General features: G+C 38.6%; 1 protein-coding gene and 1 long non-coding RNA gene across 2 annotated transcripts in view; one reads left to right on the top strand and one right to left on the bottom strand.

The window, feature by feature from the left end:
• The window catches only part of LOC113945342, a 28,798-nt gene extending 16,177 nt beyond the window's left edge, over positions 1-12,621 (bottom strand). The window contains exons 1-2 of the long non-coding RNA XR_003527051.1: positions 12,587-12,621; positions 10,781-10,851 (exon numbers count right to left, since the gene is read on the bottom strand). This is a non-coding gene — a long non-coding RNA (uncharacterized LOC113945342). The remainder of the gene's footprint in view (positions 1-10,780; positions 10,852-12,586) is intronic.
• Positions 12,622-13,897: 1,276 nt separating this feature from the next.
• MEOX2 (mesenchyme homeobox 2) overlaps positions 13,898-22,806 on the top strand; it is a 54,352-nt gene continuing 45,443 nt past the window's right edge. The window contains exon 1 of the mRNA XM_027639397.1: positions 13,898-14,809. Coding sequence (XP_027495198.1) covers positions 14,299-14,809 — 511 coding nt within the window. The 5' untranslated portion in view covers positions 13,898-14,298. The remainder of the gene's footprint in view (positions 14,810-22,806) is intronic.

Here is a 22,806-nt window from a genome sequence, read left to right as displayed (position 1 = left end):
ATTTTAACAGAAAAAAAAAATCTTCCATCTTGATTTAAACCTTCCGGTGTATTTTTCCAACTACATCTTCTTGCCACTGGCTTCTGTTACACCTTTGTCACCAGACTGAAAACTGTAGTGTTATCAAATTTCTGTTTCTCACATAGTTATTTACAAGCTGTGATCAAGTAGCTTTTTAAATGTCTCTCTGATAACCTAAATAGATCGAGCTCCTTGAGTCTTTCATTACAAGGAATGTTTTCCACTCCTTTCATCATTCTTGTTGCTTTCCTCTGAACCTTTTCCAATTTTTCAACAACCTCTCTTGAATTGTGGTCACAGTATTTCCAGAACTGGTTGCGTCTGTGCCAAGGACAGAGGTAACACAACCATACTGTATATTTCTCTGGTGATGTGCCCATGGGTTGTTTCAGATTTGCGTCTACCCTCTTGTACTCACAGTTTTTTGCACTGATTATCTGCTCTTCAGCGTTTTTCAGGCTGACTTCAGTCTGTGAGCAGGGTCCCTACCTTGTAGCAGTGGTATAGTCTTCGTTATTATAGCAGTGTCTTATCTTTCTCTGGATCGAAATCTACCATTTGTTAACTGTGGTCAGTTTCCTGAGCAATCTGAGTTCACAGTGACTGGACGTGCTCTTTATTTATTAATCTTTCAATAATTTCAAATGCTAACTTTCTAAATATATTTTTTTATAATTGATAGAAGAGTCACAGATAGAAAAAAAAGTGACAGGGTCATGCGTTTGTGGATCACTGTTAAAATAAACACCACTGACTATTTCTCTCCACTTAATACATGGCTGAGACTGAGATTTGACTCTATTTAATAGGTACAATATTGATTTTAATAAATTTTTTTCTTCATCAAAATATTATGATTAACAATGAAAAGACTTTCCAATATTCCTCTACATATTTAATAATACTAAAATTACCTTTATCCTACCAAATTTATACCCTTATTAAGTGATATCTAGTTAGCTTTGGCAAGATGGTTTTCCAGAAAATTCTGTTCTCACTGCTTTGATTAAAATGAACTAATATTCCTAGGAGCCATTCCTTATTTTGCTTTAGATCAATGTGTGGTTGAAATGCTTACTGACATTTAGGTCATCACATTTATTCTTTTTAACTGTTCACAAAAATTTTTACATAGTTCTCTTGAACCTCCCTAGTTCTCCAGGATATACTAAAAATCCTCACTAACCATGCAGACAGGTTCTCTGCCAAATGTATTAAAATACCTCCATGCAAATTATTCGGGTCTACTGATTTTAAAAATGTCTAGTTTTATTAGCTGCTATTTAACGTACTCCTGTGTAACTACTGAAATAGAGCATCATATTCATCTGATATGAATACATCATTTCAATTTTTCCCAAAATGCAGAAGAAAAGTATTTGAGAATGCTTTTTTTCCTTTTTTAAAATGTTATTACAAAAAGTCCTGGTTATTTCCATTTAGTAAGGATTTTTTTTGTTCATAATGTAATTTCAAAATGTCCTCATATTGTCCCTGTCTCTGTTTTCTCTTTGTGATATTTGGCTTTCTTTAAAAATGCTCTATAATTCCCAGCTTCTAATTTACATTAATTGTTACTTTTTCCTCTTCTCCTCCCTTTTGTTTGCTTGTTGTTTTTTTTTAGTATTACTTTCACATACAAAGTCATTTTATTATTTTCAAAAAAAGAGTAGAAGGTTTTCCTTGATTGTGACTTTAACAGACTGAAGATGTCAATCAATTTTTTCTTTAACACTTTCTCCATATAACTGTTTCAGAGTCGCTGTCAACTTTGTAAAAACTGATTGTCTTATATCAACAAATATAAACATTGGATGTTAATGCATTTCCTCGTAACAAATATAATCGATTTTTAGCTATGTGCACACAAGCAATTAATTTTTAATACTGTGATTCCTCTGTCACTAGACTGAAGTCTTGTAGACAATTCCTCTTTGTTGGATTCAGTTAGGGAAAGCATCATTTTTAATTTGTTTTATTATGGACACTCTGAGGTTTCCCATTTAATACTATTCCATACCTTGTAAGCATTTTTAACATGTTAAGCTATTTTGTGACCTGTGTGAAAGAAATACAGACTTTTAAAATTATTATTTAAATGTGGCGGCAATGAGAATCTTTCAAAGGAGGCATTAAGAGTAAGACATAAAATGCCAGCTTGATTCAACTACAGTTTAGATTATTGCTTCATAATAAAGTGTAGTTTTAAAAATATTGACACAGTTACTGAGAGGTGTGAAAGATTTAATGCACAGAAGCTCTTTCGGTTTTTTGGTAGGAGTAAAGTGTGAACCTGTAGTCACAGTGGTCTCTCGTAGCCTCTCTTTATTTACAGTATCACATGCAGATTGCTCACTTCAATGCTTTAAGCAGAAATACAAAACATACTGAAAATGCAGTTACAATTATAACAAATTATAAAATTGTGGAAATCGTGTCTGAAGTTCCAGACTCTTTGAAGTCAGTAGCACTCAAACTGTTAGACTTTCAGAAGCTTTCTTCACAAAATGCTGTTCCATATTATAATAATTTAACTTGCCACTAGCCTCATGGTAAAGTTCGCTAAGTGGACCAAAACACCCCATTACCTCACCCTGATTTAATCCCATTCTTTAAGAGGGTGAAACCTATTAAAAATGGTATTAAATAAGAATGTTTTCAGGGAATACATCTCCTAATTCTTGCTACATGATTTCCTGGAAACATTTTTAAAGAGGAATATTGCATTTCTATTTGTGTCGTGAGCAGACTATTCTTAACGACAGACCTGAACTGAATGTCTACAGTATACGTTTCTAATTTTAGGTATAGTTGCCTTATAATGATCTGGTTTAATTTCTTTTGCCCTTTCTCTTGCCCATTTAGATGCAAAGCTCTCCCGTTCAGTGCACAGCAAAGATCTCTACAGAAATTGTATTAAAAGATTACTGATAATTCAACTGGTCACCATCTAAAATTAATTGGTAGAATTTTAAACATTTTATCAGCAAAACCACAGTATCTTACCTGTTTTCAGCTATTTTTTTGCCAGTGCCTTATGAACATACAATACTGACTTATATGGCAGTTGGGAAGGAGACACCAAACATATTTGGAGAATAAAATAAGTATTAAAATGGATTAACAATCAATTTGGTTTCAATGCAATAAATGCAGAGCGACTCTGCAAGCACAGGAACTAGCTACATTTTCTACACAGATTTATTTCCTACTATGTAATGTACATAAAACACGTGAATTTAATTTGTTATTGGTATTCTGTACCATGAGGAGAGTCAAGGAAAAAAAAATCCATATAACCACACGAGTGTAATGTTAAATATGAGAAATAACCTATTGTACCAATCAGACAAGAATTAACACCACAAGAGTTATTAGGGGATGTTCACATGTGCAGGAACATTTGGATGATTTGAGAGAGGCCGAGGCTGACCAAGCCCAGTGGCTGATACACCCTATCACCAGTACAAAATAGTCCTTGAGGCTACATATCTGGGAAACTGGACTTTCTCTGCTCATACTCTTTCTGATCAGACTTGTCTTTTTCTGGCAGCTTTTGCCAGCAATCAGATTCACTGAAAACATAAAAGAGAAAATGACTGCTGGAGTTGTGCTGAACAAACGGAGTGTTATCTTTCTTCTTGCTCTGTTTGCCCATATGCACAATGAAAGGAAGCTGGCAGAAGTCCTGATCCAGGAAAAAAATTAGGAGCTTTATCATCTGACAATAAGTCGAGCAAATTGAAGACCACAAACTACTTCTCTTCAGAGTACCCTTGAAGGATTCGGTGCCTTAGAGGTAATAGGAGGAAGTAAAGGGAGGTTGTAAAGATGAGTAGCCAGGGATGCTTGTGCAAGGTCTGCTGTCGAGCATTGGGCAAAGAACACATGCAAAAAAATCTAAAATTCTAGATCTTGAAGTCCTGGTAATTTTAATTATTTTCAAAAGGTGCAATAATCCATCATACTTTTTGTTCTAAAATTTTGGTTGTTCACATAATAATATTTCAAAGGATAGCACATTTGATGAAAGATTACAGTAATATACATGGATTATTAAATATATATAATGAAACTGGTAACTAAGAAGTTGTTCCATTCAATAGAAATAAACGAAAGAGAATTTTAAAACCAGGGAGTTAAAAACCAAGAAGTCTTTCATGAACAGCGAAATACAGTCTTTCTGCCCTTTGTTATCATATAACCCTTCCTCAGATTATGACTCAAGGAGTACACAGGAGAGGTTTTAATATCCTGTAAAACTAAAAATCTTAAAACAGAACTTTGACATGGTGACTGAACCCCTTTGAGCTTTTGAGCTGGTCTTTGGAAATTTGGAAGGAGTCCAGATTTTTGCTAACTCTTTGTTTTCAATCCAAAATAATCTGGAAATAATACCTGTAACATGAATGATATTAATGTCTACCTGTAATAAGGACATAAACTGGTGGAAATATGTCTGCTTAGTTTCTTCAAATAACAATATGAACTTTACCTTAACATGATCATCTCACACAAATTCTTTCAAATATCAAATGGCTAGAGTGTTATTTAAAGGAAATTTTTTCCCGTTATAAATTGATGTGCACACAGAAAAAGATCTGAAAAATATTGAGCAGAAATCTAATCCACCCAAAATCTTTATGGATAAACTGTTCCCCTAGTAATCCCTCAACCTATAAACACCTCAATAAGACATCTAGAGAAAATTGTTTGAAATTCTTATAGATTCAGTACCTCTGAAAATGCTGCAAAGCTGGTCTACTAACACTGATTAACCAGTTACATAAGGAACTCAGGAATCAATAAGCACTGCTCAATTTGCTGGAATGAGAGGCTTTCTTCTTTTCCCTACCCCTTGCTTGACAATCAAATTTTCCATACAAATTGGAATGGTGTGGTAGATTTTCCCTCTGCTATTCCATATCCTTGATATTCTCTGCGTGGGGAACTGCCACTAATGCCAAAGGGATGCTTGGCTCGCTGTGCTCTCCCGATAGCTACTTCAGAAATGCTGTTGGATTAAATAGCGAGGGACAGCAGTGTTTCAGTCGTGATCCGTCAGGCGGATCTGAGAGGAACCGTTTGCCCTGAGAGAGGATAGACTTTCGAGACATATGGTGCTATAATGGGGGGGTGGGGAATTTTCAATTCCAATCCACCCATTCCGGATGAGAGAGACTGAGCTAATACCCTCGTGTATGGTGCACTGCATCTAGCTACGGAAGTAGCGTTAGGATGGAATTTATGGACTCTCTAAATTGTTTGCCAGGAAATGTTTACTAGCTATGCACAATAAATGACTGTGAAAGCGTATTCCTGTGTTTAATATGGTATGGTTATTTCCTTATATTTTGGTCATACTATTATGATACCAATAAAGGAAACTTAGAAAAACAAAAACAAGACAAGAAAACAAACAAGCAATGTATGTTCATATTTATGGGACTTCATTTGGGAAAGTCTGATTGACTACAAATTGTAAAGGGTAAACTTACTGCCTGCACCCCTGGATACACGCCATGCCTGCCATATTAAAAATTAAATATATGACTTATTTTTAAAGCAAAATATTCTCATCATCAAGTCAAGGTATGTTTTTAAAAAAGCCCATTACCACTGCAGGGGGTCATATGTAATGAAATTACTGTACATGTATATGAGAAGGCTACCTACCAACTTTCCAAAATGGATACACAGCTTCATAATTTAGAAATTAAAGAGGCAGTTTTGGACTGCAGACTGAAATCTTGGCATTTTGCTCTGAGATGTGACTCTGTCTTCCATACAGCTCACTGTTATACCAGGGACTACTGCACAGTTTTATAGGGTGTGTTAGATTAGATACATTCCCAAACATTTTACTCTGCTAGGAAGCAAAGTTAGAACTTTGTCTGGTAATCTGTGCAAGGAGCTTTTTCTGCTCCTTCATTTGATTTAATGTGAGACTTCTATTTTAGTATAATGCGTCTAAGAACTCTCCCTGTTATTAAAAGAAAGCGAGCACTAACCCAATTTGTTTTAATTGTACATTAAGGGTTTGAGCCTGGAGGTAAGCTTGTATTTCTCCACGGCTGAACACCCTCTTTTAACGTACACATACGTGTATTTATACATCCAGTATGCAGTTCATGATGGGATTTTCAAGTTTAGTATCTTAGTAACAATGCAGTTTCTCAGTTTCCACTTGTATTTTCTGCAAATAAGAATAAATACAGGAGACATGCATACTTTGTCCCTTTTTTCCTATGAATATAGCAGAGGAGATTAGCTGATAAAAGAAAGAATGAAAGAGAATTTAAAATTAGACATCTCGACTTCTATAGCAGATCATTTAACAATTTTAGTGCAATAAAAAATTGAAAATGCATTAGTAAAATATTTTATCTACCAGGTTTGGTTCAAAATGCAATTTTCAATGTGTTGGTGTTGGGGTTTTTTTTTTGTAATCACAGGGAACAGTATTTACATTTAGCTGCACTTTTAAAAATTGCTACTACAGTCTAACAATGAAGTTGATCCTGTAAGGTCACTGGGGAAAAGAAAAGACTCAGCACTTCTCAAGGTCAAGTATAAAGACAGTTCTTGTTGTAAAGCAGTTAAAGAGTGGGTTGTTTCTCTAAAATGTTTTTCTCTAGCAAGCTGATCACAGTAGTAAAAGTATATGAAAAATACATTATTTGTAATACTACTAGGAGGAAAAAGTGGTACTACAAGTTATCTTGGTAACAGCAAAAAGGGGTTTCAAAAATGGGAATGCGTAGGTTTGGATGCACTATGAACACAATTCATACCATGAGATGTTAGTTTTGATTTGAATTTCATTGTTTCGAACAAAAGAACAGTATTTAAGAGGTTTTTTCTTTTACATAGTAATAATCTATCTCAGGTTAAACCCATTGCCTACAACTAGCGAGCTGAAAAACTCAAAATGCTATGAAGGCAGTTTACCTGGACAGTGTCTGTTTTATTAGTTTTAATCAGAGTTGTATTGGGTATCGTGAAGGAAAAAACACGGCTTTCAGCGTAACATAGCCAAGAAGCTAACATGTCTCATGCCTTTCTCTTCCATTAGAGACATGCTATGCCTCCAGATGCTGCAGTCTGGATTTAGGGGCATATACTGCTCTTGCACAAATAAGAGTTGCATATGTTATGAGTTAATTCCGTTTTGTTGTGTTCTCTTACACATGGCGTTTTTGAAACAGTTAGATGGAAAATATTTTTAGTTTACCATCTTGTATTAAAATATACTTGGATTATGAAGTAAAATCTAAATCCCTGAGTGATATGTTCTACAGCTCAAATGCACAAATGCATAAAGTTCATGGACAAATTACCTATGAGGGAATAACACAAAACCAGACAGTGTCCCCACATTGCTGTACTTTGCATTTGGGTCTCAGTCAGCTGAAAAGTATTCCAAATAATACACCTCGTCTTACAGCTGAACTTCACCAAGCCCGCAGTGCTAGGCACTTTTCGTTTGAAAGAGAAGGGATAGGAATAAATTGTCTTCACACTTTTATTGTGGGCATCTAATTTAAATGAAATATATGAGACATACATTGAACAAGAGAGGACAGTGGCTACAGTGATTCAGTGCACCAAAATGCAATATGTAAACTTAGATGATGTGAAAGTGACTCAAAGATAGTCCCTTGCTAGAATAGTTTATTGAACCCAACCTGAGACCTATCACATTTTATCAAAGGACATGCAAGTGTGATGCTTAATAAAGCATGACAAATAAAAATATACTGGAAAGGTTTCTTTCAAGGAGTAGTACAATATATTCACAGCTCATCCGTAAAGCTGCACTCTGATTTGGTGAAATGAAATATAAAATGAGTTTATGCAAACATTGGTTTGGAAGTTGTCAGTCTCAAGGTATGTCACTCGAATGCTTCTCCATGACAGTTAGGAACTTACCTATTTTTTTTTAGTATCATTGATGCCTGCAAACTTAAAATAGCTTCCTTAATCAGAATCTTTGAGACTTTATCTGCAAATTAAGCACTTCTTGGCATGTATTTTTTAGGGAAATCTATCTTCCCCCTCCCCATTCTTTCATAAGCCAAAATATCTGCATCTAAAACCCCCCTCAATTTAATCTAAAATTATGATTTCAAACAATTGTTATTTTGCATTTAATTTCTCCTATCTGTTGTTAGCATTATCTGATGTTAGTTTTTGGGGTGCATGATGCAGTTATGCATTAAACAGTACATCCAATTTTTAACTCTTTCTTTCCTACAGCTATTATTAATTAAGATTGCAATCCTGAAAATGTTTCTAGTCAAGAAAATTGCAATGAACGCAAAAAGGACTCTGTAAAAACACAGGATTGCTCCCATGTGAAACTGGTGAAATGAATAAAGCCTGAGCTCTGCAGGGCAGTGAATATCTTTCTGTTCCAAATACTAGCTAGTTAGGGGTTTCTGCTCCAAGTCTAAAGCTCATCACACTATAAATCATAGCATACACACCTGCAAAGTAAATAACATAATCCCAGCAGCTATAAAAACCTAGATATTTTGTAATTATTTATTCTTGGTGCATAGATATAGGCATATGTGTATTTTTCTCCCTCCAGAGTAGAGAAAATTAGGAATTACTACGAATACACACTGTAAAAGTAGTATTTTACTCATTAACCTGTAAAAGAGATGACGAAAATTAGTGACTTATCACTCTCCTAATGTCTCCTGATGGAGGCAGAATTATGAAATATGCCCCCTGCTGCTGATCCTGCAAGGACTTGGAAATGTCAGCGAGGGGGCAATAAATATTTCAGGTTGTGGTAGGTTTTTTCTCCATTTTAGCCTTCATAATGTAAGCATACTGTGTATTTACCCAGTAAATGGGTAAGTCATAGTGTAAATCTTTGATGCACGAAGTTTTCAGTCATCTGTGTTTTTTGTTCTGGGTGACTCAGACTTGAAGTAGAATCATCAAAATATTAACTTGGCAGCACAGTAAGAAGCAAGCATTGTTAGAAATATGAAGAGATGAAAATACACTTTGCCTTTCTTCCATGCACAACAGTATCTGCCTTTTTAATGGGGACTCTGGTAAAATGTCTTTTCAATGCATATACAGATCAAAATCCACAATGTGAATTGTATCAAATAATAAATGATTAATATGTAAAAATACAAGCCTTTTTTTCCTCTGTGATTAATAATTTTAACAGGAGAATGGACGGATGGTAGTGTGTAATTGTCAAGATCTGGAGACAACAAAATGGAAAACATTTTTCAGGCATCATTGACTTGCCTGCACATACATTTTGAATGCATTTCTAAATACAAATTAAAGATACGCATTATTAAAGTGCCCTACAAAGCTTGTCATAACTGTTTGCTAGTTCAAGTATTCCTAAGTGGAGATAATACTAGAAAGAATAAAACAATTGTTAAATTGTAATATAACATGCAGATTGGGAAACAAATAGTATTGTGCAAGATGGTTCAGTTTGCAAATAAATTATCTATTAAAAATAAACACACCCCAAAGTTTTGAATATAACTTGTTCTGGAACTTTTGGGTATCTAATGCAAGTTCCCCCTAGCTCAAATTGTAGAAACGTTCCTGAAACATCATAGTTCAGGTGTGAAGCCTCAAGTACTTTACGATTTTAATAGTTCATCTGTTTATTAAATTAAATAGGAGGCATAAGACATTTTACTTGTTACAGTGGGCTGACAATTCAAATAACTTTTAGTGATGCAATGCAGACTAGTACATCATTTTCAGTGAGGGCCTCATAACTAGGCACAACTTTTCTGCAATATACTAAATTGCTGGCATAACTTTAAGATTTGTAATACTCAGAGATCATGAAAATTAGAACAGAAGCCATATGTATATGGGAGAAGTAGCTGAAATATGGATTCAGGCTTAAAACTTTTATAGATATGTTGTAGAAAAAATTGTGTCTGATAAGTGTTAAACCATGGCACATGTAAGCGCTACAGAGAGTGAAATGGAAGTATACCACAGAAATGCAATGTTAAAATTATGTGGTAAGCATTGTGGTAGTGTAATTTCTCAGAAAATGATGGTTTTATGGAGAAGTATTGTAAAGATACTGGTATACCATAGGTTTATGAATGGTAAATGTGATTATTGTCAATTTTCACTAGTTAGAGATTCAGTATTTTTGACTACTCAGTCAACCAATTATTCATTTTTCTGTGCAATGATTTTCAGTTAAGGCATTCAAGCATCTCTGTAATAATGTATAATCCCCAGGCTTTATTATTGCTTTTATCTGTGGGTTTCCATTGCAGCGCAGGTATCATGAGAAACGAATTATAATGCTTCTAAGGGAGTTAAACAGGCAAAAATTATGGAAAAAAAGAAAAGGCTGAAAATAAACATGCATCTGTTGTGAATCTGGATTGACTCTAAGGTTAAATGATGCCTGCCTTCATCAAATTGCCATGGAAAAATACAAACTGATCATAATTACAGTAGAATGAAACCTCGTCCTCTTGCTTTGTTAGGCTCTTGAGTACAATAAAAATTTTGGCTAAAATAAACTGAATTCATATTTGTAAGCTTTATCTTAAGTAAGAAGAATATTCTGAAATGGTGTAAAATGCCATCTTTTTACTGACTTCAGGTAAGTTACGACAATTTTGTACCACTCAAATGGTGGTTCCCAAGTATTACTATCTGATTTTACTGTAATATGCATACTGCAAATACGCAAACCATGCACTAGAAAGAACTGATCAAGAATCCTACTTACAGTCTGATAAATATTCAGGAAGGTGATCCTTTCAGTCTCCAACATAAAAAGTGAACAAGACTACAAAAGTCCTGAAGAGGAGGAATTGTATATTGGTTCTTTCAGATCAATTTTATGTGATCTCTTTCCACATAAATTGTAAGTTTAAAAAACCAAAAACAACCCACCACCAAAAGTAAAATACACAAAGTGAATGCAAATAGTAGCCCATACATGAAAATATAGATAATGTTCCAAACTGTGTTGGCTCCAGATGTTTTTATAAGTTAAACAGTTTACTGTTTTCACATATTTAAAACATTCTATTTTTTCACTTGATGTTTATAAGCTTTGGGCAAACTTGCTGGCATTGATTTAAGTTATGCTTTTGTACCACATGTAGGTCAAACACACGTTCTGAAAAAATACAATACGAACAAGAATTCAATTATTAATATTGAGAGGTAATTGTAACTGCTTACACTTTCTTCAGTAATTGTTTCACTGAGACGCTTTGCATTGAAGGTTTAACTAAAAAGTGTATTTTTTTACAAAGAATGGTATCATATAACCATAAGTATTTGATAACTCTGCACAGAAACTTTTTGAATCATTTCAGTAAGCATTTGAAGCTGCTTATTTGCCTTAACATCAGTTGCCTATATTTGCATTCTCCTTTTATAGTTTAAAATGAAAGCATAAAGCTCTGTAAAGAATTGCATTTCCAATTCTTGTGTGCTTAAAATCTCTTATTAAAGAAGTAATAAGAACACGTGATGTAGGACTTGTGAACTTATTAGGGTACTCAGAAACCCTGGGAAGCACAGTCCCAAATATTCAGATTTGATTATGAAGCTAATGGCAAACACTAAGTTGTGCCATTATAGCTTTACTATTGGAGTCTTCTTCTTCTTCACCTTTTGGAGCCTCTCCTACCTCTCTCTAAAAGGTCCTATTTGGCTCCGTTTCTTATTTCTCTTGGAAACCTAATCTTTCTTCCTCCCCCTCGCACCCTCTCACTTTCTTCATTGTGCTTCACTTATTTCAGTTTTTTTTATCGTGTGCGAGAAATCCTGCGTGGCCATGCCCCAGAATTAAGAAAAGGCATTTTTACACCAGCTTGGGTTCGGGACTTCCCCGACCCCTTCGCAGCTGTGGCAGTGTCAGGGCTTCAGCGGCAGCGGCCCTTGAAGGAGGGGTCCTGGCATTCCTGCCCCTCCGGTCCTGGCCTCCCCGACGGGGTCTCGCCGGGGCGGACGGACGGACGGACGGACGGACGGACAGCAGCAGGTTGGAGAGCCGCGGAGGGCAGCGGTGCGGTGCGGGGGGGGGCCGCGCCGCCGCTCCCCGAGCTCCCACCTGGGGCCGCCCGGCCCGGCCTCGCCGCCCGCCCGCCCGCCCCCGCAGCCCACGGGCCACCGCCGGCGGGGCCGCTGAGGGCGCGACGCACCGCGCCGGTCGCTGTCTCGCAGTTATTGCTTCATGGCAGCGCCTTGTTTGTGAGGGACAGCAGCACCCCTGTGCTACCAGCCCGGCGAGTTCCCAAACCCAAGAGGGGTTAAACCATTGAGATTTCTTTGTACTCCTCTCTTCTAATATTAGAGCACATATTGAAACGATAAACACAATGAAAAGCACGAAATATTTCATCAGTGTTGTAACTGTATATTTCCTTTATTCTGAAGAAATATCAAGTTTTGAACGGTGCACAGAGGCAGCAACTTCTGCTTTGGACTCTGCTCTCTTTGTAAAGACCGCGTCGTTACAGTTAAATCTAAAGACAGTTTTTAAAAAGCGTTAGATGTCAGAAAAGGGGGGAAATCTTACCGTCGAAAGACTGCTGCAGGTTCCAGCTCAGTCTGAAACTGCAGAGAAAAGCAGAGCAGCTGCTGAACAAAAGTTTTAGATTTTTTTTTTTTAGAAAGTCTGCAAAACTAATTTCCCACAAAATAGGACTCAATTTCCGTTTAAGAAACTAGCTCTTGCAAATCTCATACAATTGCTGATTTTTTTCCACTAGCAATTGAAATTCATTTTATCTTTCGCACATGGACCCAAGAATTTACACTTAAATTACAGAAATGCAATGGTTTTCCTTTTTATTATTATTTTTTTTTAATGTTGATTTGAGGGGAGGAGGAGGAAGGTACTTCGAAGGGTAAGAACAAAATCTTTCCATAGTTGGCACCTCTTTGGTCAGCGATTAATAAATGTGTTACCCTGATTTAAACCAGTTATGAGCCGCGTTCATGGCTACAGTTAATTCTGCGACACACACAAAAAAAAAAAGGAATAAAAAAAAAAAAAGACAGGCCCAAGCTGTCCAGGTTGTCTCTCCTGATCTACTACGGACCACAACGAAGCAAAGGAAGATACGGGAAATAAAAATTACGCGACTTCTTGTTTTGAAGGGGCAGGGGGCAAAGAAGGGAAACTTCTCTTTCTGCAACAAGATTTGCAGGCACGGTGGGCGTCGCTGGGTTCGTTGCAGAACCAGCCCCCGATGCCAGGGAATAGTGTAAAATGCATGCGGGCAGCCCGGGCAGCACCGCGCTCACCCCGGGCGAGGGGCCATGGGCACGGACGAAGCGGGAGGATGCCAAGGACCCGCACCGGGAGCTGGGTGCGAGGGAGCGGCGTTCGGCCCCGGCCTCTGCCCGCTCAGCTCCTCACGCTGCTCTCGCACCTGGGCGCTCAGGTGAGGCGCTGCCGGGCGCCCTCGAGTTCCCGGGGAAATGGGGCGGTGGTGGTTCCCGCACGCCCGCCGGCCGCCCCAGAGTCACCCTCCGTATTTCGCCTCACGTCTTTATTGCGCTCCCCTGCCCGCTGCTCCCGAGGGGCGGCAGCGCCCCGAGCGGTCCGGTCAGCCCCGACGGGGCGGTGATGGCCCTACGGGGGCCGCACGACTGGGGGACACGGCCGCCCCCCGCCCGGGGCGGGGTTCGCGGGCGGTCCCGCCGGCTCCGGGGCAGCCCCGGCGGGTGCCGCGGCGGGAGGCGCTCCCCGGTCCGCCTGGGGGCAGGGAGAGGCGGGCGGGCTGCGCCCCCGCGGAGCCGCCCCCCCGCACGGGCGCGGGTGCCCGGGGCGCGGGCGCGCAGCGCTGCCGCCCCGCTGACGGAGCGACTCGGCGCGGGGACGGCGCTGGCGTTTTGGAGGGAGTTTGCATGTGGTCAGTGCTGTGCTGCTGAGCCAGCCCCCAGCTCACATTACACACTACTGTATTTATAACCTCTCGAAGCTGTTTCCCCCTTCAAGCAGTTCTCTGGGACCACCTTCTATTGGCTTCAACCTCTCCTGCTTCTTGACATCTGAGCAGCTCTGAGAACGGCTCATCTAGGTCCGAGTGTTTATGCAGCGGAGACTGGCCACTAGGGCTAAAGACCTGGATTATCTGAGCTCAGCTGCCTGCTGCAGAGTCTGTCGGTGCCGTTTTGGAAAAAAAATCCCAGCCCCGATCTGTTTACAGTGAAAGTTGACAAAGGGTGGTGAAGTTGGATCTTTCCTAAACTCTCCTGCCTGGAACCTGAGACTTGCATGCCATGGATCACACACTTTTTGGCTGCCTGCGCAGCCCCCATGCCACTGCGCAGAGCTTGCACCCTTTCTCCCAGTCTTCTCTTGCCCTGCATGGAAGATCTGACCACATGTCCTACCCTGATCTGTCTTCTTCTTCTTCCTCTTGCATAATAGCGGGATACCCCAATGAGGAGGGCATGTTTGCCAGCCAGCATCATAGGGGGCACCACCACCATCACCATCACCACCACCATCACCACCAGCAACAGCAGCACCAGGCTTTGCAGACGAACTGGCACATTCCTCAGATGTCGTCTCCTCCTGCCGCGGCCAGGCACAGCCTCTGCCTTCAGCCCGACTCAGGAGGACCCCCGGAGCTGGGCAGCAGCCCCCCTGTCCTGTGTTCGAACTCTTCCAGCCTGGGCACCAACACCCCCACGGGGGCAGCGTGTGCGCCAGGGGACTATGGCAGACAAGCTCTGTCCCCGGTGGAAACAGAGAAGAGGTCTGGCAAGAGGAAAAGCGACAGCTCAGGTAAAGACTCGCGCGTTCCCCGGGGCGGGATCCCCGGGCGGCGATTGCCGGGGGGAGGACGCGGTCGGGCCCCTCGTACCCGCCGCCGCTCGGCTCGGCTGGTTCGGCTCGGCTCGGCCCGGCTTGGCTCGGCTCGGCTCGGCCCGGCTCGGCCCAGCTTGGCTCGGCCGGCTGGCTCAGCCACGGCCGCCGCCGGGGTCTCGCCTTCGGCTGACACCGGGCTGCCGGGGTCTCTCCTTCCCTCCAACGCACTCTCGGAATCTCCATCACTAACTCAAGCTTTATTTGGGCTACGCGGGGGGAAAATAAAAACAAAAAATCCAGCACGTGATAGAGTATGAAATGAAGGTGGTGTGTGGGGGAGAGTTCTCTACAGCGAAGGAGAGAAACGGTTGTAGTTTTCGTGCAGATTCTAGCATCTGGTCCCGCGGCCCCCTCCCCCTTGACCGATACGACACCTCTGCTTCAAAATTCAGAATCCAGCGCGCTCCTTCCCCTCCGCCCCTTCGCCACGGAGCTAGCTGCGGCTCCGAGGCGATTGCACAACGCTTGGAAGCGCTGCCTTGGAAGCAGGGATTTGGGAGAGGAGCTGATGCCTCGCTACCCTGTAGGATCTGTGTGATTCTGAATCAAATCCTCAGCGTCTAAAGGGCGAAATTTGGAGTCTGTAAAGCAAACGGGTGAATGGGAGCTTAGGAAAGCTGCTTCATTTCATTTGATTTCAGTTTGCTGCTGGAAGGGGCAGAGGGAAGAAAGGAGCCATCTGATTTTTAAAATCGCCATAATTCTTATTTAAAGGTGAACATAAAAACATATAGATCCACGGTCATTCCAGAGCGATGATTTGGCATCATAGAACATGCAAGAAAACTTGACATTATCTCTGCTTTCTAAAGCAGCAAAGCCTGTCAAAGTCCCGCTCTGACAAAAAAAAAGCCACTCGGCGAAGGCAACCCGACTGATGGGACTTCCGTTAGGGCACACATAAACTGGGGGGTCACTAGCAATATACTGAGATAGGCAGGAGGCACTTGAAAAAACGAGAGGGCTCAACAGATTGAAAACTCGAGAGCTGGCGTAGCAAATTGTTTGTTATCGCGGAAGAGAAAGTGAAAGGCTTTTCCAAATATTTATGAAGTTCACAACTGAAACCGTCACCTCTTTCATTCAAAAAGTTGTAAGCTTGGTAAAGTGGTAAGCAACAAAACCGATTTTTAAAAATGACCCCCAAGAATGCCATCATTTCCTTCATTGTCCATTACATTAAAAAGATTTACAGTAGTTTAGAACCTGTTTAACCAAATTTCATTTTACGTAGCTGGTATACACACAGAAAACTCCTCCCAAGATTAAAACCTATATATAGTTAAAACACTGTTGGTAAAATCTATTGTTTTGTCTTCTTTACATTCAATGACATAAAACGAATTATCTGATTTTGTGATGTGTATCAGCAGTCCCTGTTACTACTGGGAGAATAACTGGATGCCTGCCGGTGTAAGGATTTGTTGTATTTGTCAGTCTATTTAAAGCTAAAGGAAAAAGGGAAATTGGTCCCTTTCACTGTTAGGGAAGTATCTGAATCACTTTCTGTTTATTTAATTTTTACAATACAAGCCAAAAAAATACCAGTGGGGAATGTCCTAAACCTTCCCCTGAAGTGACTGGAACCTTCCACTGGATTACTGGACAAGGGTTCGAGCTTAAGCCATGGTTACATTTATCTTGTGCTGTACTCTGATTCTCAGTTTCTAAGACTTTCTGAAGATCAAGGCAGGTAACCATTTCCTTTTCCCTTCCACTAAGAAAAAAATATTATGGCCATTCATACAATTGTGTATCTCTCAAACTGAAAATAGATGTCTTTTGACAACAGCTGTGTAGCTGCTGTATCTTTGTTTTTTCTTCAGGAAAAGCCTGAGTTTTGGATAGAACATTTAAGCCCACCCCTTTATTAATATTGAACCCTGGTGCTGGATATTTAATGCCCTTCTAATGTATGGCAGCAAGAACGATTTTTAAGTCACTATGTTTCTATATTTGTCATCCATAATTGCCCCTCAGTTGATTAAAAATCATCTCCTTTATTTCTCATTAATCTGTTTTTTTTAAACAAATTACTGTGCTTGGAAGAATTTCATCTATGCCTTCATCATACTTGGAACTACTTCAATAGACATTTGTAAAAAATCCTAACAGTAAATAACTAAGAGGTAAAGAGAGAGAGACTAAGTTTCAGTGCCAGCATTCTGAGACAGTCATTAATGCTTTTGATTATTTACACATATATTTCCTCTTCTGAAGCATTTCACTTAAAGCCACAGAATGTTCAGTGTTTTCTTGAGCACTGAATCTGTTCCGCATTTCAGGGCTGAATTAACCTTAGGCTACCCCTTTCTTGCACTACTCTGCTTTTGTTTCTGTATGTTTTAAGATCAGAAACATTGAGTCATAAAGCTGAGTTTGTAGATAGTTTAAATAAAGTAAAACATGATCGTTCCTTCTTTAATTTGTCTTTTAAATAAGTAACTGCTGCTCAACCATGTAGCTACTCTGAAAATTTACCAGCGGGGATACCCCATTTTACTTATTTGTTATGATGGCGGGAGTATAATTTTTTATAATTACAAACAAAAATCCAGAGGGCAAGCAAAATTTCAGATGATCGACTGTGTGTTTTCCCTTGAACTTCATATATTGGAGGAGAATGGGAGGATACAGAAATATTTTCCTCTATGCTTTTGTTTGGGATTGAGAAAGTGAGGTGGAATGTGCTTTCGTGGTAGTTTATAAACTGACTTACAGTTTTCTTTAGCCCTAACCCAGATTTTAAGCAGTTTGGGAAGTTCCCTTTGAGGATACAGAACAGGGTGAAATTTTCAACTGTTCTCGTAAAGGACTGGGAAATACTGCCTACTTAGTCATCGACCCCTGAATGCTACAGTTGTCAGTGTATCCAGGTTTTGTAGTTGCTCTCCCATTATTTGCAGGACATTCCTTTCAACCTGTGTAGGCCCAGAAGTGGGTCAGTAATCTAGACCAGTTTACTGACCAGAAATGGGCCAGTAAACTCTGCACGTTGAGGAGTGATATACACAAATCTTTATATGTTAACATTTTGCAGTGAGTGATGGTATCTGCATCCTTACCTTTGTAAATTAGCTTTGAGTGTGTCAAGGATGTAGTAGTAAAAAGACAATACTAAATTTGAGGATAGATTACAAATAAAATAGCTTATTTTAAAGTGCACTAATGATCAGAATTGTCTGTGTGCTAATGAGGTGCGGATGAAAACCATGCTGAGTGTACACAAAACATATTCCTGGAGTGCTTTGTTGCCTTGTGGTACAAGTTGTTCTATATGGAATATTTTGGATTTTTTAATGCCTTCCCTTCTCATTATTTGCCTGTGAGTTTTGGGGACATTTTATTTCTGTTTTTTATAGAGTACGTTTTGATTCTCAGATGATGCAGGATACATCAAATGCAAAGTTACTATCGTGATTTCCTAAGTTGCGTTACTGGGGTCCAAGGTTTCTTAAAACTTCAGTCAGAAGAAAAGCATATTAATGCCTTTACAGGAAGTGTAATCTAGGTTTACTGAAAAATATGAAAAGAGAGTCAATCTGGTAGCCTTAAGGAAGCCTAAAATGCTACGGTGAAAAAACATCTGTACTATGCTGAAAAGACCAGGGAGAGGTTGAGTACTGTCAAAGGAGTTCTTAAGCACTACATATAAATACATACAGATAAACATATATTATAAGTAAATTTCATTCCGATTAAAGTCTATTGTATTTAAACACATGCCCACAGGGAGAAAGGCACGGGAAGCCTTTTTATAAAAAAAAAACCCAACAACCAACTTTGACATGGAAAAATGTTTTTATTTGGCACAGATTTCTAAGGAAAGGCTAGCAGACTGTATTTACAATAATACAATCTAGAAACACTTCTGGAAAAGCACTTCAGGAATCCACTATTTCAATAGTTCAATCCTGTGTTTCAATAGGTGTTCTGCTGGGTTTTTTCATTGACAAATTGCATGAAAAGAAAATAATACTCTTTTTTCTCCAAAGTTTTAACATTTTATAACCTATCTATTCTCAACATGCAAGCAGTACATCTCTCGGGAATTTATTTTAAACACATCTAAATATCATAAATCATACGTTTTTGTTTGAAATGGCCTCTAAAAAGCAGGTCATTTTGATAAATGATTATAAATACTGTGAAATCCTGAGTTTTGAGGACTTCTGATTGGTTTCTGAAAGACGTCAGTAAGAAAAATGAGCTGCACACTTGTAGTCAAAAAGCACTGTGTAACTGATTCATCAATATGCCTGTGCTTTTCAGCATGGTTATAAACACAAGTGAGAAAAAATACATAATAAAGCATAGTTTTCTGGAAAGAGTTAATTTGTTTGGTATCCAGTATAAAAAGCATCACTTATGCATAAATAAATAAAAAGCCCAAACAAACAAAGAAAAAGCACCTCTATAGATTTCATAAATGAAACAATTTAAAAACCTGATGAATAATAATCATAAGTTTAGGAGAAAACTTTCAAGGCTGATTGTTTATCAAATGTTAGGCTTACTAGTAAACTACTTGCTGAATTGTTTAATACACGAAAACTTGCGAGAAGTTCACTTTTGTTCTCAGGAAATATAATCAGGAATTTTTCTCAGACTAAAATTTCGAAAGACTATTTCACTGATACATTCTCAGAATTCTTTGCCCCTAATCAAAGAGGGAAAAAAAAGAAAAAAGGAAATAAGTATGATTTCTAATTGTGCATTTCTGTCTTATTGTATATAAGATTCAGTAGGATTTATACTTTCCCTCCCTCCCTTCCCCCCCTCCCCCTCTCCCCACCAACCCGCCCTTTTAGAAACATCGGGAGCCCAATCCAGACGTTCACTGGAGCACAAATGTTTTTGTAAGAAGGTCCATTGACTCTGGTAGTACTGAAGTGCTCCAGGTTTTTTAAGCCATTGGAACTTAATTCTGTTACTCTGTTTTAAATTTTGGCCACAGAACTGTAACTCCATGTTATTCTTTTATTATTTGGTAATAAGTACTATCAAGGATTCTGGTCTTCAAAGCAAAGTTACCGAAGGGTCTGGATGAGTGGTACTAGAATCAAATGCAAAAGGAGATATGGACATGGGGACGAAAGATTCAAACATTCTGGCAATATCTGGACAAAATTTCCCTTAAAAAATTTTAAAAGCATGGTTGTAGTTATCTTCTAGATTTTTAAAACTTCAGTTACATGGTAGAGAAAGACAAATGCTTTATAACTCTTGCAGATATTTGTCGATGAAATATTAGGATTACCTGATTGAAAAATACCAATTGAGCATTATACATATACACTGAATTTTAATTACATTAGTTTAACAACCTAGGATAAAATTTGTCCTAACATATTTAGTGTGAATCTTCTCTAGGATTTTGTAAAGTAAGTAATCGGATTCTGATTTTTTTCGTTAGGCTTCTTGCCATTTTTAGACATGCTAATTATTTGATAGATGCTTTTCAGTTGAGCCTGCTAGTCTTCATATAGTTTGCCATTTGGAAATATCCTTTAGTGATGTGATGACTTGATATGCTGTATTTCTGAATTCCCCAAGAGAAGGATTGAGCTCTGTGTCCTGAAATTCAAGGGAAGATGACATTATCTTTGCTTCTGTCTGTAATACCCTGGTATTGCTCACTGGATTATTGCTTTCAGCAAAGATGCTGTTACTTCAGAGTATGAATGGTTGTTGTAGCATGTTTCTCTTAGTAGTAAAATGTATTCTAAGAAGCAATTTTGATAGTCTCCAGAAAGGAAGGGAAATAAATCTGGTTTCATCTGCTAGACTGAGCAAAGTTTAAACCCATCAGTAAAACATAGTTATGGCGGGGTTGGGTCCAGTCCTTAGTTTTACTATGTTACCCTGTCTCCTTGTTCTAATACACTTAAGAATGCAACTTGAAAGAATGCAAAAGGAAAGTCATATTTTTTAAATATAAATACTTGCATATGTAGCTAGTATGATTTCTAACTGAAATAGTGTGGTGTTAGAGAATTTTGATAAACAGTGCTGGAGGCTACTTCATTACATCTGCGCACAGCTGGGCACTGAACCCAGCCTTGTGATTTGTCTCGAGCCTGTGCCCTGTTCTTTTATGACTGTTTCCCCAACCTATACAGTGGCCGTACCCGTGCTTTCTTTCCATTTGCAAAGTACTGTAAGTTCTATTAAATGAAAAGCTTTGCGTGCATACATGCCTTTTTTCCCCAGTAGGCTTTAAAGACTTACAGATCTGCATCACCATTTCTCTGCCAGTGGCAGAGTAGGAGCGAGACAGTGTACAGCCACCACGCAGAAAGAGCCTTCCTCCCACTACTCAGCAGGGCGGTCGCATCACCTTTATCAGCATGAGCTTGTGTGGCTGCATAGGTGTGCACAGCAAGAAGTCACTTGACTTCTGTGCTCGATGTCTGGGGTCGTCGATGTGTGGGTAGCTGCTTTTCTGTTGTATTTAATTAAAGTCTGAATTCAAAAATAACCTGATGTTATTGTGTTGGATGCGCACAGTCTAGTCTTGTATTTTAAGTATTTGAATCACTACAAAAAAAACCCAATTGAAATAAATGGTTTATAAACAGACGTGCTAAGGGAAATTTCACCAGGAAGATAGTGGTGACAAAATTCATACTGATTTTTGGTAGAACCAGATTTTAAATTGTGAGTTCTTATTATAAGCCTAGCTTAGCTTGGGAGAAGGAGGTAGACCAGTTAGCCATACTAATGCTTATGTTTTTTTGTGATATGCTGTCTTGAATTCTTCCACTGGAAAATATGGCAAAGGAATGCTTGTTTGAAAAACCACTGCTGCCATCAGTCTTAGTTTTCTAGCATGTGTTGTCCTTCTTATTTATTAATACATATTGCAAAATCTATGTACTTTGATAAGTTTACCTAAACTATATCCATTTAAAATAATATTTTAATAGACAATAATCTAAATTACACTAGTGTTATTAATTTTAATCTGCAAATTTTATGCATATATCTCTAATATCACTAGTGCAGAGTTGCATCAGTGTATCCTTGCATTCAATGAATGATGCAAAGTGGAAAAAAACCCCATTAATTAATTGGATATAGTAGTAGATGGTTCACTGTAATATATGAAAATTTTCTTCCGAAGTCTTCTACTAAACATTATAAATAGACTTCTTAGGCTGTCAAAATTCTACTCATAAACATCAGTGATATTAAAGATGTAATGTTCACTGTAGATTAGGGAGGATGTCCTTTATTTTGAGATCTTAGACCTACAGAAGACAGTAACACAGCTCCTATTCAGAATGTGAGTTTATTTTCTACATGGAAGTGTAAATTTTTAGAAACAGTTTGGATGATAGGTTACTTGATCAGAAGTTGTGCATATTAGTAAATAGGCATGTGATTTTATGTCAAAAGAGAAATCTGGAATCATATTTGGAAATCTGTTACTGAATGTTTTATTGTTTAATGATGAATGTAATCACTATAAATGCTATACAGTCTGAAGTCCCTGGAGCTTCTTGGTCAATGGAAGAAAGCAGTCTGAACTTTATATTGAAAATTACCTGTGCTGAATAAACCTTGCAGTAGTGTGAAAAGGGGCCCTTAAAACACATGAACGGAAGAAAACATCCATGAAAAATTAATGGTCATGTGAAAGAAAAGTTACCTTGTACTTGAAACTATATGTTCTTTTATACTTCTTTAATAAATGAAAAGAAATAATTGACCAAACAGCAGAAGAAACAACTCTCAAAGGAATGAGTCAAATCTTTTATTTATGATGGAAAGAGCATAGTTTTACTAAATCAATAAAACACAGCGGATTATGAAACGCTGACTAGAAACCAAGTGATTTTTTTCTTTTTCTTTTCTTTTCTTTTCTTTTCTTTTCTTTTCTTTTCTTTTCTTTTCTTTTCTTTTCTTTT

This window comes from Corapipo altera, unplaced genomic scaffold (genome assembly GCF_003945725.1).
Source record: "Corapipo altera isolate COAL_440 unplaced genomic scaffold, ASM394572v1 44, whole genome shotgun sequence".
Taxonomy (NCBI): domain Eukaryota; kingdom Metazoa; phylum Chordata; class Aves; order Passeriformes; family Pipridae; genus Corapipo; species Corapipo altera.
The sequence above is the reverse complement of the archived record's forward strand: the minus strand, read 5'-3'. Positions and strand labels throughout refer to the sequence as shown.